This window comes from Cantharellus anzutake (assembly GCF_015039405.1).
Source record: "Cantharellus anzutake strain C23 chromosome Unknown EI90scaffold_31, whole genome shotgun sequence".
Classification (NCBI taxonomy): Eukaryota; Fungi; Basidiomycota; class Agaricomycetes; order Cantharellales; family Hydnaceae; genus Cantharellus; species Cantharellus anzutake.
Genome location: NW_024066981.1, coordinates 380,704 through 395,779, shown reverse-complemented (window position 1 = coordinate 395,779; position 15,076 = coordinate 380,704). Strand labels below are relative to the sequence as shown.

Genomic DNA, 15,076 nt, shown 5'->3' with positions numbered 1-15,076 from the left:
TCAGTGATGCAGCGCCAAAAAAGCCTAAAAACAGATCAGCTCTGGTAACACGCAGGTTTCAGTGACTCACAACAACGCCCAGCCTTCCGCGCGATTCGAAGGTCATGGTCTTCTTTCACCTCTGCCCATCGGCACCCAGAATTCGTTTGCATGCTCTTGGAAACATTCTCTTTGCATTTCGGACAGTCCACGCTACCCAATAACTTGGTGAAACACCTCTTGATCCTTTCTCCGTCTTCATCTGGCTTGGCCTCCCAAGGTCAGGTAATCTGCAATGGGGCTCGTGGCACTGTTCTGGTGCTCCAGGCTGCACGTTATCACGTCTTCATGCCGGTCAGGGGGTTTCAGGAGCAGCGCTTTCTTCCGATCGTTGTCAAGACGCCCAGGTCGAAGAAAGTATACCGGACCCATTGTGATAGTAGCTTACCCGTCGATAGATGAGGACGGCACGCGCAAGACATGGAATGAACATGCTACCTCCAGCTGCTCGAGGCCTTTAATACGTAAATGGAGAGCGGGTTCGAGAGAGGATCCGCAGCTTGCACAATAATATCGGTGGACACTTCTGACTCGGGGGGTACACACTCTAAGAGTGGGCAGCCATACTTCCCGGGATTAGAGGCGCAGGGAGAAATACCCTACAAGATTGTATTGAGTGTGTGTTTACTGCAATTGGGGCTAGGGTATTTTGCCAAGTCACTGCAAAAGTTGCGGGTGTGATCAATAAAATACTAAGGCAATCCTGAGCAAAGGGGGAGCCAAAAGCAGGTGTGAAGGAGAGAGCCGTAGACAACAGGAATAATCGCACGGTGAGAAAGAAAAATGGGTGCGAAGTGTACTTGAACATTCCGAGTTCCAGCTTGGCGCAATAAATCCGAAGGAGAACCTAAAAACTCCACGCATCCTCAAAGTACCTATAACAGTCCTGGTAATCCCCAAACTCTTTATAGCCACCCAAAAAAAAAAAAACAGAACCCTCTTCATTACAACTTCCCCGGCGGTTAAGATCGGGGTTCCCTCCGTAACGCTTCCAGTTCTGCATCCTTCTGCCCCAATCGATTCCGGAAAGAAGGGACGACTCGCCTCCAAAGCGTATCCATAAACTCCGCAACACACTCCCATTCCTCCTCAGAATCCTCGTAAATTGGCCATTTCCAGCCAAAATGTCGACCGAAGCAAACACTTAGAGCCACGATTATCGGTGCACGTTGGGCATCCCGAAACAAAGTGCAAAGATACGTTGCCACCTCGGAGCGATTCAAGACCTCGGACGGCGTGAAGCATAGAGTGGAAAGTGGATGATTCGAAGGGATCGGAGCGTCATCGAAAGAGAATCGGATACCCGAGACGTCCGTATCGACGTACAACGAAACGCGCTCAAGACGAGGGCATACCTCTGCGATTGATCGTATGACTTCCAGCGTTAGGCGCGGATTTCCAAGGACCCGTGTAGGGACCAACTCCAATGCTTCGAGGTTGGGCGTCTTAGAGCATAGATATACCAAGTCGGCATTATCAATCGTCCCAACACTATCAGTGCAGACCACCAAATGAGTGAGATCAGGAGATAGAGGCAGTTGCAGTACAGGGAGCCTAGAATAAGGGGCGACGAGGAGTAATCGATGCAACGATTTACAACTGGTGACTATTTGGATTAGCGACTGCTCTGTTGGCGGATCGTTCTTGTTGTCTGTCAGTAGCAGTCCAAGACAATGGACGCCATCCAAGGGATAATACCCTAAAATGATGGCTGCTAACTTGGATGGGACAACCATCTCGAGAGTGCGAAGGGAGGGGAATGGAGCATCCAATGTAGAAGGTTCGAAACTAAGCCAGGCTGAGGAACCGGATGTGGCGTGGAATCCCCCCTTGAAGAATGGCGAGCGGACTTCTTCCAAGTTGGGTAATTGCGCGATGCACGTCCAGACGGTTGGGGTAAAGAGAATGTGTCCGTCTGCAGCCAAGCAAGCAAGGTTATCCAGCGGTTTCAATGCATTCACAATGCACTCTTTGACGGCTTCACTAAGTTCTGAAGTTTTGTCCATGTGCAGACTGAGGAATGTTAAGGAGGCGCCGTGATGATAGAGCGATCGAATGACTGAAAGATAGGTGGCTTCTGTTGAACTCAAGAAAGAGAGCGAGATCTTGGGAGGGCGTATAGCAAGCCAAATGCCGGCCTCCCGGGTTGCCTCTGGTCCATTGAAGAAGCAATCCAAAGAAATGAGATGCTGGAACGGAGGTGGTTGTAAAAACTGTACCGCATGGGTAAGCACGCTGGTTAGCAGGGGATGAATGCTGTCGTATCCAATATGAACGGTGATAGATTGAACAAATTGTGCATAAAATTGGATCCTTGGCTCGAAATTTCTGTTCTACACATCACAGTAGATAGCGTTCATATTCATCCATGGAAATAGTAGTACGACGAAACACTCACATCGGAAACAGGAGGCCACGTTTCAAAGAGCAGCCGAAGGAAAGGCAAAAGAGTATCAAGCACTCGCCACAAGCGTTTCAGAGCCGGGATCGACCACAATTTGCAAGTTTGCGCCGCTGACGCCAGAGTTGCTTTAGGACAGCCATCGAACAAAATAGTCAAGATGTCCAAGAGCCGCAATGCCGGAGGCATTACAGCCGTTTGGCCCTGGCCCTCCTCTGATGCAATGTCATCGGTGGAGATCGAAACGTTGTCCATCCTGATGTACTATACACGCTGTGCTTACAGGACCGCACTTGCCCCCTGCGCTGATGTTTAAGTGACGGGAACATTTAATATCACGGGAGAACTCGACTCAGAACCTGCCCTTCACTGTGAACGCTTTTGGTTTGGTCTAAACTTGGGCCAATCTTACCCAATCTAGACTCAGTTTAGTCGTTCTACCATGAAACCCCCTAATGTCACAAGTGCCGATCCCACGGAATGTGTCACATTTTGAATAAATGGTAGCAAAGTGACGGATGATTGCACAAGTGAACTGTTAGTGGTAGCACGCTAGAGCTCCAGGGTACGTTAGTCGATACCTGGCTCAGTGTCCATGATTTTTCGTGACCAAAGCCGCTCACGCATGTGTAAAACGTTGACACATTAATCTCACCGATTACCTCCAGTGATCCCTGATTCAAAGTCTTGCCATGGACATATGGTCTTCATGCAGCGGTGCCGTTGGGGCACGATGATAAGCGCCCAAATCGGAGTTTTGTTCGCGCCGATTTTTTGGCACCTTTGCTGTAACAAACACACTCACTCACATGTCATGTAATGAATTGACAAGCTTCAGCGGCTAAATAAAACAATTGGACCGATGATGATAACAGGCTCGAGTTAGACAGCCTGGATATATTCAATCCTGCTTGTTCCTTTGTCGTGTTCCTGTGAAAGCGGGCCGCATGACTGGGGGAATTTTGGGGGCCGAATCGGACAAACGCTCCTGAAGTTTTGAAAAATGGATCAGCTCTGGCAAGACGCAAGTCTCAGAGAACTCACAACAACGCCCAGCCAAGTTCCCGCGCGAAGGTCATATGGTCTTCCTCACCTCTGCCCATCCGTCCAGAATTCGTTGCACGCTCTTGGAAACATTCTCTTTGCATTTCGGACAGTCCACGCTGCCCAATAACTTTGTGAAACACCTCTTGATCCTTTCCCCGTCTTCATCTGGCTTGGCCTCCCAAGTCAGGTAACCTGCAATGAGCCCATACGCTCTCATGACACCATTCTGGCACTCCAGGCTGCACGATATCGCGTTTTCATGCCGGTCAGGGAATCTCAGGAGCAACTTGCTCAACGCTTTCTTCCGATCGTTAGCAAGACGCCCGAGTCGAAGAAAGTATATCGGTCCCATGGTGATAGCAGCTTGCTCGTCGATAGATGTAAACGGCACGCGCAAGACATGGAATGAGCACGCTACCGCCAGCTGTTCGAGGCCTCGAGAGGCTGCTAATATGTAAACGGAGAGCGGGTTCAAGAGAGGATCCGCAGCTTGGGCAATAATATCGGTGAACACTTCTGATTCGGGGGGTACACACTCTGAGAGTGGGCAGCCATACTTCTCAAGCGCATCGAAAGCTTGGAACATTACTTCCAGGTCGGGATTAGAGACGCGGGAAGAAATACCCTACAAGATCACGGTGCGTGACCCGGAGTTAGAGCCAAAACAAACCGGCACGATTCAAGCCAAGGAAACACACGTAAAGTATGTGAAGCAACCGATCGATGATTTGGCTGGGCTCCGAGACTTGGTGTACCGTTGGTCGGATCACGACGCGAGCCCCTGCTTTCTTCAACAAGCCTCCAAACCCGTTGCGGGATCGCGTCTGCAATCGATCGCGATGAACATAGAACAGGATTTGGTCCGACGATTGTAGAATGGTATCCGGAGGGATTCCAGAATACGGATACGGGAACTCGGCGTGAGGATTGAAAGCCACAGACAACGAAAAGAATTCTGGATAAAAATATTCTATCTCTCCTGGAGCATCTTGGTGAGAAAAGGCACCGGATGTTGATAAGTCCTTTGAATGGTTTTGAGATTAGCTCGTATCACCGTAGCGAGGACTTACGTGGCAGCCCTCAAGAAACTCCGGCCAGAAAAAAGCTTCCAGCTCAGTATCCATCGCTCACGTACCGAGTTACTTATGGAGTGGTGCTCTTTATAGACTCACAGTTGGCAATTGGGACCGATCCGGCGAGCTCCAATATTGCAGGTGACAGTGTGGCGATAACCTGATAGGCGTGTGATTCAGTAGACCTGTCGATACCGGAATGGGCGTGCAATTATTGTCGGAGTTGGGTTGCTGGGGCTAGGTACAACTTGGTGCGGCAAGTGGGCATAATTTAGATTCACAATAACTGTGCAGGTTGATCATGATATTGAGTATTGGGACGCTAGCCTCGATTCGGACTGTGGAGAGTAATTATCCACAACTCCAAATTCGCGCCTGACACAGGAACATCTGAATTTGGCTTCAGAAACACGTACGCTCAGACTACCTGTGCGTTGTGCGCAGTTATATGGCATGGTTTGTTTGCCTTGGGCTCTATGGGAAAGCTAGGTTTGAAGTCTCTCAAGGTAAATGCCCTTCAACTTCGACTCCAAAATGATTGCCCCAGAAGGGTTGGAGTAAAGAAGCTTTCCCGAGTACGTGATATGGTTTGGGTAATAAACGATACGACGTCATTGGTGCGGGAAGGATATGACCTGATTTCATGGAAACGGGCCAGACTCTGAAGTACTCCAGCGCAACTCCACACTTTCATGGGTAACCCCATCTTGTTCCATCGGGTACGAGGTAGTCGGAATCTGCAAGGGGGCTGTCATACAGCTTCCCCATATCTCCTTCCCTTGGGTGACATTCAGAAGGCAAAAAACGCGGCGCTCAGTAGCACGTTCAGTGTTCAAGGCTCTGAGGGGAATGGAAGGGTGCAGTGATAGATTATGACAGGAAAATTTCGCGTGAAAGGTGAACTATGATGTCACAATGAGTGAAATTATGATTACGATTTCTAGGTGGTGACCAAGCCTGCCTGCGTAAGCAAGTGAGGGGTGCGGGTACTCCAGGTGTTACATAAAACTCGGAAATGGTGCAGAGGTTCTAGGCGTCGAGCACTTCGGGAGCTTCGGTTCGATTCGTGACAGCACAACCTTTATTCTCAAGCAATGGGGCCAGTCACTGTGTTACGATAAGTATACATAGCCAACAAGCTTAGTTGTAGGAAGCACTGGGGAGTTTGATTGGTTCAAGTCTGTGAATATTCATCAAGCGCATAATCCGCGGAATAAAGAACAAGTCCTTTAGTTGGAACGGCGTGAGTTACGACAGGTTGATGAGGTAACAAGGGCAGTGAGAGGTGGGACGAAGTACCCATGCATCAACGAGTGAAAGGAATAAAAGGGATAATATGATAAAAGAAAAAGGAAGTCAGGAAAAATGATTCGGGAGCGTATGAATAAACAATCCTCTGTCTCCACAACTATGCCAACTTCAGGCTCAGCCAAGAAGTGTCGCACCAACCATCATCATCAAGAAAGATATGAACAGGGCCACTAGGGCTTTGGTGGGAACAGGTGCGGCTGTGTCAGCAGCTCCTCCCTGTCCGCCTTGAGTGGGACTATGGTGAGATGACGCCGTCCCCGTGCCTCCGGTACCTGTCCCATTACTATTAGTCTCTTCATAGACATTTGCCAAAGAAATTCCAAGGCATTCATTGATGGGTTGTAGTTTCAGCTGGCATGCAATTAATTAGCCGCGGCATATTTCAACGATTTTCAAGACTTACACTAGACGTCTGGTTAAACGCCAGTGGAAGGAAGTAACCAATGGCCATCATTACCGTCTGCTGGTACAGATCGTGCTCCAGGACAATGAAACCGGTGGAAAGCGAAGCAGCGAGAGACAGGATTTGCTGGAATGCGGTGTATGATGAATCACCGGTCGCAGTCCCTCCAGGAATCTTCCAATCATTGGTGTCGAATTCGGTGCTACCACTGCTTGTCCTGAGAGAAAAGTCACGTTAGACCAGGGTAGGCATCCCCAACAAATGTACGTGCCATAGGATAGGAATCAAGTCCATGGCCTTGCAAATAGCACGAACACGGTCATCGATGTCTCCATATGGAGGACGCATCGTGTTTGGAGTAACACCAAGGACATCCTTAATCGCCTTCTTCGTCCAGCCCAGTTCCGCCACAATCTGCTCATTGGTTAGGGTGGCTAGAATGGTGCATGTGAGTCCACATAGGAAGCGATATCACGAATTACTCACTGAGGGGATGATGGCTCCAAGTGTGAACGCTGATCTAAAAGGAACGCTAAACCCGTCGTTTCTAGTATGAGTATAAGAATCTTGATTTACCTGGTGGCCAAGCATATATTCAGTTTGAAGCATCTGAGGTCGAGAGATAACTCGTGAACCAACCTAAATGTGGAGGGTGAGTGTTGCGAAGGAATTATGAACATTGGTGCAACTTACAACGAAGAAAGTGGCTATCAGGCTTTTCTCATTCAAATAATTGATAAGGTGAGGAGTATAAGGGCTTGGACCATCGTCATAGCTGACGCCCCAAGTGCCTTTGTTTGGGCAGACCGAAACATCCGTACTGCGCGTACAACCACCACATGTCCACCAGCAACTTCCAGAGGAGGTACCATTGGCAACGAGACTAGGATTAGAAGCGCAAGTTCCATCGCCTGTGGTCGGAATATTGGGAATGGTTACGCCATTGAGAAGGTTCAACCATTCCTTAACCTGATCGGAATCCGTGGGAGGAACCACATCCAAGGCGGGATAGTTAGCCGGCACAACCGTAACTGAGGATATGGAATCAGAAACGTCATGAATCACAAGATGGTAAGTTATTCTCGGACGCACTGGAGGGCAATGGCGGAGCTCCAGCGACCGGAGGAGTTGCTCCAGCAGAGAACGTCGTGAACATATTGACCGTCCCTTGAAGTGGCATACCGGACGTGATCTGAGAAAGTGGCGGGATATAATTCCCATCGAGTGTTGAGGTGCTGGAAGGTGTCGTAGTTGTCACGGCAGTCCCAGGAGTGGTAGTTGAACCGCTCAGAACCGTAGTAGGACTACTCGTAGTGGCAGTAGAGCCGCTCGAAGTCGTACTGGAGATACTTGAGGTTGCATGGGAACTGGATACAGTCGTACGCGACGCGCTGCTCGAGGTCGAGGAGCTGGTGACATGCTAGAAATAAATTTTTCATGTGCGTTCGTCTCAGTCCCCCAAGAAGCGCAGATATGTTTTCGAGACTGACCTGACGCCGCCAGGCAAGGTGACGTTTGTTTCCCGCATAACGAGCGTCAGGATCATGAGCGAGAATTCCAGACGTCAAGGTCGTCACAACCAGAGACACGGCGGCGACGGAGAACTTCATGATGGTATTTTACTTCTGCTGACAAGAACAGTCTATTAGTTAGTGAGCGTCTGACCACTCGCAAACACTGGTGTCGCGCCCGAGAGTGGTGTTGGAACGAGAGTAAAAGAAGAGAGCGGGTATCTTCGTTTGGCTTGGACTGGATGGCAACGAAACTAAACGGAGCGGATTTAACACAGGAACTATAATCAATGCTCGGACTTAAGTACATGGCAAGAACATTCCGTGGGAATAACCCTCACAACAACTCGTACAATTAAGGGTCGTCACAGAAACCGAGATCAATGGAGCACCAGAAGGCGTGAAGGAAAATAACGAAAACTATGTGGATATTGGACGAAAACCAAGGCAAGAGGGATCAAGATCTTTCATTTGGGCTCAGTGTGCTCATCGAGGCACGCCGGGATAGTTCGAGGGTGGATGAGCATTAGATGTGTGTGCAGGAGAAAGAGGAGGTCTCGAGGAAACGGGGGGAATGTAAGCAGGCGAAAATCGTAACGAGACAACACGATCATCCATCAACAGGATTATGTCGTCTCGGACGTGAGGGTCACGTCGACCATAGAATTGTGAGTGTTGCGGTGGGCCATAACTGTATCCGGCCTGTCGGGATGAGTTCGTGCCGATGCTGCCATAGGGACCAGGATGGCCATACTGCAGCGTCGCAGTGTTGGTGGATGGGGGAGTATCGGCAAAAAGGCAGGTAAGGTTGATTCCTGGAATAACTTGCGCCATTAAACCAGTCTCAACATGGCGTATTTCGATGAATGTGGGATCAATCGCAAGAACATAGGGATAATGAAGGGCTGATCGGGAGAATATCGCGTAAGAAATTGAAGGGACCGATGACATCATTGCAACGCACCAAACGCTTTAGGTGTCCCCTCCCAATGAATGATCCACCCAGCTCTTGATCGCCATCCATTCTTGTTGATGTAGAACGCAAAGTCTAAAAGTGGAGGCTGGTGAAAAAGATGGTAAGACCTTGAAAGCGTGCCACTAGCCTTCATAGCAAAGCAAGAATTCGTTGTCGACACGATAGATAGCCATCGGACGGACGTTCTCCCGCTTCTGAACAAAATCAAGGGAAGTATCATTAGGATCCAGAAGACCCTGAGCATCCAACGTCTCTAAATCCACGATTTCAAAGCCCCTGGTACATCCAACACAAAGCTTCGTACGCAAAAAATGTATTGAGCTTGACTCAACCGGAATGTAAAATTCCTAAAGATCAGTCAGCCGCCTTGTCATCAGCAACGTCTCGGCCTGGCGGCACCGACCTTAAACACCCGTAAAGTATCGTTGCCCCCCTGCAGAAGCTTCTTGAAGGTAGGCTTATTCTTGCCGCGTTGGTTCTGATCAATAGGTTCCAACGTTTTTATTGTAGTGGAGAGTGCGCTCGCTTTCACAACGCAAACAAGCATTCTGCCTAGACACATGCCAGCCTTGAAAAAAGACGTGTGTGAAGAGACTCGTTTAGCACGTTTCAGGCCTGCAGTAGGGTCCCTAGGATCAAGGGCCTCAAGTGGGAAGGTCATGACGGTTCGTTCTATACATGTCATGTTACTTCCGTTAAGAGCACTCGCTAGGGTGATACCTGCTCACCCGAAAGCACGATTAGTAACTGATAGTCCTCCAGCACATCTACTTGGGTGACCTCCACCAAAGCAAGCATCTTGACGGGTTCTCGAAGCGGTTCTCGGAGATCAGTGAAATACACTCCATCATCCGTTCCATATACGATACGTCTACCATGGTCTGTGGGTGACAGTTTGAAAGCAGACTTGTGTGAAGGGAGGATAACACGCACTCAGAGGGGCCGCGCAATTCACCCTGTTCGAGCCGCCAAAGAAATTTTGACTGATCACCTGTGGTTCAAGGATGGTGCTTCTGTCCCTCAGGTTTTCTTGTTGCTTGAAGATATGATCCATCCACTTCTCCCGGCTAATGTATGTACTCGCCCAGAGTGTCAATGTATACCCCTTCCGCCCAAGGTGAATAAATGTGATAGGGAAGCCTCCCTTAGGGTCCGGTTTCGTTGAGGGTTGGGTGGCCATCGGGTGCACCCCAAGTGTTGACTTGGTGCCAGAACTTCGCCCTGACATGAGAGCAGATCTTGGTCGGTTTGCCCCACGGAGAGTGGATGGGTCCTCGGAAGATGGCCATATCATCAGAAGCTCGAGGGGTATTGGCTAGGGATACGCATTTAAGAGGTTGCGCCACTCCTAAGCAAATACCAAACGTACCTTTCGAAAGACTTTATATTGTTCGTGTTTAGTCTTCGCCTTGACAATCAACAATGCATGATCAAACAAAAAAAGTTGCAAATCTGTGCTCTCTTTTTTCAGTTGCCCTTTGTAAATCAGCTCGCGGTTTTCATCAAGTAAGCGCAGATCCTGTGAATTATTAGACGGGCTACACGTTTTTATCCTTCATATTACTGTACCTCGGGTTCTCCTTGGCGGAACACGAGTTGTTGATGAAGCTGTAGGAGATTGAATCTATTTTCCGCCTTCCCGCTTTCCACGTTCACTCTGCCGAGGAACTCTCGAATGATTTTTACTGCTTTCGGAATGGCTGTCTTGTCCGGATGGTCATCCGGAGTCAGCTTAAGACAAGCCTCTAACAAGAGTGGATACCTCGCAAGACGGGTGGTAGGCTTCGTCAAATAGCCGTTTAGCTCGAGCTTCCTCGATTCCGGCAGCCGCTCCACCTCATCCACGAATTGTGCGAAAGCGGGATTAGAACTCTTCTCTTTTTCGAACACAAACTTTCCATAGAGCTGGTGGGCGCCGTAGATGACGAACGGTTCAAATTGTGGAACAACATCAAAGAAGACGTCTCCTATAGATTCGACGATTGCACTCCGTTTCTGACGTTTGTTAAGGGCATCACGTAAACGAGTGTTGACCGTAATGATGTCGTTCAAATTCCAAAAAAGTTGCGCCACGAAGTCCGGCCGTTGTGGCTCAGGAATGATATTACGAGTGCTCAGAGGTCGCATCCATTTCTAAGATGCATGGCTATGAGTAACTCAAAAGGTTTCTGATTAAATTTCACTCACATCACGTAAGTATTCCATGTCACGCACGAAGTCTCGCTCCGTATACATGACCTCGTTAATGGCTTCTTGCCGCTTCTTCTCGCGATCTGACAAACTGTCCGCAAGCTCTTTAGAAACAGTATGGATCCATAGGGTACCAGGCTCCTACATTGAAAAATGTCAACGGCAAGTCAACCCATTTTATTCGCGGGAATTGAGACTGAGCCATACCGGAACATCATTCAGGCTTTCTTTGCTGATTGTCCTCTTCAGGACCGTTTCCTGCTTCATATTCAGCCTTGCTTGCTGCTCTAATCTCCTTGGACAAGCAATACTGTAACAAAGCCGATCCCTCGTGCAAGTTGGGGAGTAACAATCTGTAAGGAGCGTAAAAACGCCAGATGGAAGAGGGGCATCCTCTGATGAAGACACAGACTCGGTGCGTTGGCGTGGCGATGGCCCAATGGTGAGCTCTTCGTGTTCCTCGGTTTTGGAGTCTGTGGGGCTGGCGTCGGGCGGGAAGGGTACAGATGAGGTAGTTGTTACAGAGTCTGGTGAAAGGAGACCAGAAGAATGGGTATTTTCGGATGTGGTAACAGAGGAAGAAGAAAGGGATTTATGTTGCGCTTGCCTTGTCAGAGGTACAGGGAGAGGTCGGACACTGCGATGGTTGTCGACGGTAGTGAAGGTTCCTTCACTCGTGGAAGTCGTGGCAAAAGATCCATGGACGCTATGAGCATCACGCCCAGCAGAACCAGTGCCAATGTCTTGCGGGGATGTGTCCTTGCTCGGAGCGCCGGTCGCCGTCTTGTCGCCATCCACATCCATGAAAGGTGTTGGGACGCTACCCTTGAACTGGTATATTTCGCTAACGCTATCGCGCAGCCGATGCTCATAGGTCACGTCATGGAAGAATTTCTGCGCATCGAGGGCTCTTCCGAGAAGTAGTGCCAGGTTCCGATCCGTCGTCCGGATTATTTCGGCAATTTTAGCTACCGCCTCACGACCGTCAAACGCATCTTTATACGTTAGATCATTCTTAACGCGCCCAGACAAAGATGGTGTGATGCGCTCGCGGAATGCTTCTGCGACCTTGGACAGGAGAGCAGCATAGACGGGAGGTGGCCGGCGCGTAGGAGGCATACGAGGTAGCGGAGGCATTGGCTTGCTGCTGTTGGTACGTGTAGTGGAAGCCGGGGAGGATGGCACAGACATGGGTCGGTTGGGACCGCTTGTCGAGGTGGATGAGCGATGTCGGGTCGTTATGGATCCGTCATACCCCGTCACCCTGCTCTGCATGGTTGAATATGGAACGGTGTGTGCAGAGTCGTTGGACCGACGACCACCTGATTGTCGCATGTCGTTCATGTGCGCTGTTGATGATGACAGCATGTGGGGAACAACGGAGGTGTCAACTCGCATTGAACCGGGCGTTGGACGAGTTCGGGCGGACTCTGCAATGGACGTCACATCTGAATCTACAGAAGGCTGAGATTTATGCGACGGCGCTGATTGAGCCGCTCCAGTGCCTACAAAATTGTGAGGTGGGTCATACGAACGAACAGTCAGGGGGTTGTTCTGAGCACGTCATGATGAAAACACTTAGGCTGACGTTCTATCGAATGTGTCACATAGCCATTCATCCCAGGCGGCAATGAAGTTCCGAGGGTAAGCAATAAGTTTGCAGGTGGTTGAGGTGTAGGGGTCTGGGATTGAAAGTTCATGGATGAATGGGTGTTTGTGGATGTTGAATGCGGTTGCGAAGATGCGGGTTGCGCGTGGCCATTGTTGTACCATGCAGTTGGTGCTGTACCAGGTGGCAACTCAATCGGCCTAGGGGGAGCATGCAAGGATGGGTAGATTTGCGCTTGATACGCCTGAGCGGGAGTGATTGCTGATGTGGTGTGAACCAAATCGGCACCGTCGGACGAACGATGTGTAATAACACCAGGACCCCGAAGACTTTGCATGGACTGTCTGGAACTAGTACCGTGTTGCGATGGTGGCGAATTGCTGTGAGCGCCAGCCCCATAGGATGCCTGAGTGTATTGTGGGTGGGTTCTTGGATCACCACTGTAGGCATTTACACCGTATTGAACAGACGGATCACCCATCAACCCAGGCCCTACCGTCTGCGCACGATAGAGAGTATGCGGTTGATTATAATTTTGAGGGTAAGAGTAAGGTTGTCGAGAATCAGGCTGCTGGGCGACCGGGTAGCCCGATGGTGAAGGGGAACGACCTGAAGGGACCGGAACAGAGTAACTAGGGGCATATTGGTGGCGCTGAGGGGGTGCTAGATGATGAACGGCACTGGGCCTGCCAAAGATAGATTCAAAGGCCCTATTTCGATCGTTGGAAGGTGGAGGTGGACGAGCACCCAGGGGTCTCTCCATCGAACTTTCGAGGCCAAAATGCTCAGAAGAAAACGCCGGAATCTTATTCAGAGGTCCAGCACAACTTCGGGACAATTCAGATTCGGAGAGATTGTCGTCGACGGTTATGGGGGAGAGTGATGTTACAAGCAAGGTAAGGGTGCAACCAACAGCACGCGACTTTTACATTCAATCACACACACATTCTCAAGCGCCCATCATCGCGACAACTCAGCCGGAGAATACGCCAAGCACACAATCCCATTAGAACATCATTTCCATTGTAAAACGTGAGGAGAAAGAAACATTCAGGCGACAAATCCAAGGAACTTTTGTAAAGGTCTGCAGATATCATTGTCACATACCCCCTCTGCTGGCCTACAGTTGGGCTGCTGCTCTACATTTTCAATATTGCCTTTGTTCCGAAGTATTGCACTATCATAAACAAGTATCTGTGTATTCGAAGGCGATGAGGCTGGCCGAATTAACCGTGGAATTGAGCCGCGCACTGCCTTGGCGCACCGCACTTTAACCCCCTGCTTACAGAATCTGTGCCTAGCGGTCGCTGCTAGCACTCCATTCTAATTCCGTTCGAAGTTGCTCTTTCAGGACATTGTTAAGCATCAATTTTATCCATCAAATCCCCCTGAAAGGTATGATCTAGGAAGCCGTTCGAATCCAACTTCTATATCCAGATCCTCAGGATACCCAATTATCCCGTAGAAGCCAGATCGGCGTGCTCATCGAGGATGCAGATCACCAGGCAGCATACGCAGCAGCACGAAATCGTGCGTCTTACCCCCATGCTGGCCAGAACGAGTGGTTCAAGTGAACCATAGATATTTCACTCAGCCGGAGAGGGGCGGATGCTTACGGGGGAACCAGGTCTGGTACAGCCAGGCTCATCATTCATTTCAGTAAACGAGACTGACCAAGTCCTGTACAAGTGAAATACCAGAACTCAGGAGGACAGGTAAAGATCTATAGTGGCTACCTGGCGACATTATGGCAGCTGATATGGCAGCGGTGAGACGAGCCACGTCCCTGTTTGTAGGGCAATAGGAGGCGACAGGAGGTCATGATGGTCATGATGCATCGCAGAAACTATTTAGTGAATGTATCATTGCTGCCGGTTTGCAATCTTCAGTGCCTTCAGTTGGAATAATTGTAAAGTCCTGGTGGATAACAGCTTGGGAGAACAATGAAGGTATTCAAGGCGTACACTGCCCCGAAGAACGAAGTTCTAAGTTCAAATGGCGTTTCCTGGCTGTGCCAAGCCACGACCACGACCACTGCAACTGGATCTCCAGTCACTGAATATGCCCGGAGTGATTCGTCCGAGACCATAGCTCTGAGGAGTCGATAACCAAAACTTGAGTTGAGATTGAAACTCTTGCAAATGAATCTTGACGTAGGTTCTTGTACACATATATAATAAAGTCAGGTTGAATGTATGGTGTTATTCAGTTTTTGTATTGTCCTATTCAGTTTAATTAACGTAAGCAATGCAGTTCTCTGAGCCGTGGGACCTGTTTCAATGTTAACAATTGTACTAGATGACCTATCTTGGTGTAATAATAAAAGATGGAGGGGACGTTTGAGCGATTCCAGTGCAAAAGACCCCATGAAAAACGGTTGAAAGCTGAGGGAGATACGAGTGGTGGCCCATCCCAGCGCAAAGTGTGTGCGTGGGAAACAGTCTCCACGGCCTCATACAGAATGTTTGACGATATGTACCAATAATACAGAATACAGAGGACGCTAATAGAAGCTC

General features: G+C 49.4%; 5 protein-coding genes across 5 annotated transcripts; 1 reads left to right on the top strand and 4 right to left on the bottom strand.

Moving 5' to 3' along the window:
• Positions 1-1,001: 1,001 nt before the first annotated feature.
• EI90DRAFT_3125227 (uncharacterized protein) lies at positions 1,002-2,695 on the bottom strand (the record flags this gene model as incomplete). Its single annotated transcript, XM_039063809.1, has 2 exons — positions 1,002-2,372; positions 2,438-2,695. The coding sequence occupies 2 exons, from the start codon at positions 2,693-2,695 to the stop codon at positions 1,002-1,004; spliced, it is 1,629 nt and encodes a 542-aa protein (XP_038914874.1).
• Positions 2,696-3,341: 646 nt separating this feature from the next.
• EI90DRAFT_3125226 (uncharacterized protein) lies at positions 3,342-4,611 on the bottom strand (the record flags this gene model as incomplete). Its single annotated transcript, XM_039063808.1, has 4 exons — positions 3,342-3,428; positions 3,534-4,112; positions 4,186-4,509; positions 4,558-4,611. The coding sequence occupies 4 exons, from the start codon at positions 4,609-4,611 to the stop codon at positions 3,342-3,344; spliced, it is 1,044 nt and encodes a 347-aa protein (XP_038914873.1).
• A 213-nt stretch (positions 4,612-4,824) lies between these two features.
• On the top strand, positions 4,825-5,454 carry EI90DRAFT_3062675 (uncharacterized protein). The gene is made up of 2 exons (XM_039060657.1): positions 4,825-4,846; positions 4,977-5,454. The coding sequence occupies exon 2, from the start codon at positions 5,037-5,039 to the stop codon at positions 5,223-5,225; it is 189 nt and encodes a 62-aa protein (XP_038914872.1). The 5' UTR covers positions 4,825-4,846; positions 4,977-5,036; the 3' UTR covers positions 5,226-5,454.
• Positions 5,455-5,643: 189 nt separating this feature from the next.
• EI90DRAFT_2997168 (uncharacterized protein) lies at positions 5,644-7,962 on the bottom strand. Its single transcript, XM_039056234.1, has 8 exons — positions 7,765-7,962; positions 7,367-7,694; positions 6,968-7,305; positions 6,851-6,913; positions 6,761-6,794; positions 6,534-6,708; positions 6,275-6,491; positions 5,644-6,222 (listed from the first exon to the last, which is right to left on the bottom strand). Exons 1-8 carry the CDS (start codon positions 7,882-7,884, stop codon positions 5,986-5,988), a joined length of 1,512 nt encoding a protein of 503 aa, XP_038914871.1. The 5' UTR covers positions 7,885-7,962; the 3' UTR covers positions 5,644-5,985.
• Positions 7,963-8,047: 85 nt separating this feature from the next.
• On the bottom strand, positions 8,048-13,542 carry EI90DRAFT_3290163 (CNH domain-containing protein). The gene is made up of 12 exons (XM_039067207.1): positions 13,515-13,542; positions 12,540-13,456; positions 11,159-12,456; positions 10,949-11,092; positions 10,331-10,894; positions 10,131-10,280; positions 9,695-10,076; positions 9,490-9,642; positions 9,165-9,433; positions 8,889-9,108; positions 8,750-8,833; positions 8,048-8,690 (listed from the first exon to the last, which is right to left on the bottom strand). The coding sequence occupies exons 2-12, from the start codon at positions 13,321-13,323 to the stop codon at positions 8,272-8,274; spliced, it is 4,467 nt and encodes a 1,488-aa protein (XP_038914870.1). The 5' UTR covers positions 13,324-13,456; positions 13,515-13,542; the 3' UTR covers positions 8,048-8,271.
• Between the last annotated feature and the right edge of the window lie 1,534 nt (positions 13,543-15,076).

Bases quoted from the DNA above. Each gene is read 5' to 3' on its own strand.
- EI90DRAFT_3062675 (XM_039060657.1), top strand. From the start codon at position 5,037: ATGGGAAAGCTAGGTTTGAAGTCTCTCAAGGTAAATGCCCTTCAACTT.
- EI90DRAFT_2997168 (XM_039056234.1), bottom strand. From the start codon at position 7,884: ATGAAGTTCTCCGTCGCCGCCGTGTCTCTGGTTGTGACGACCTTGACG. The intron at 7,695-7,764 runs GTCAGTCTCGAA...ATTTATTTCTAG, and splicing joins ACCTTGCCTGGCGGCGTCAG to CATGTCACCAGCTCCTCGAC. The intron at 6,795-6,850 runs GTAAATCAAGAT...CGTTCCTTTTAG, and splicing joins AATATATGCTTGGCCACCAG to ATCAGCGTTCACACTTGGAG.
- EI90DRAFT_3290163 (XM_039067207.1), bottom strand. From the start codon at position 13,323: ATGGAGAGACCCCTGGGTGCTCGTCCACCTCCACCTTCCAACGATCGA. The intron at 12,457-12,539 runs GTCAGCCTAAGT...ACAATTTTGTAG, and splicing joins TGTGACACATTCGATAGAAC to GCACTGGAGCGGCTCAATCA. The intron at 10,077-10,130 runs GTACGTTTGGTA...GCGTATCCCTAG, and splicing joins AATATAAAGTCTTTCGAAAG to CCAATACCCCTCGAGCTTCT.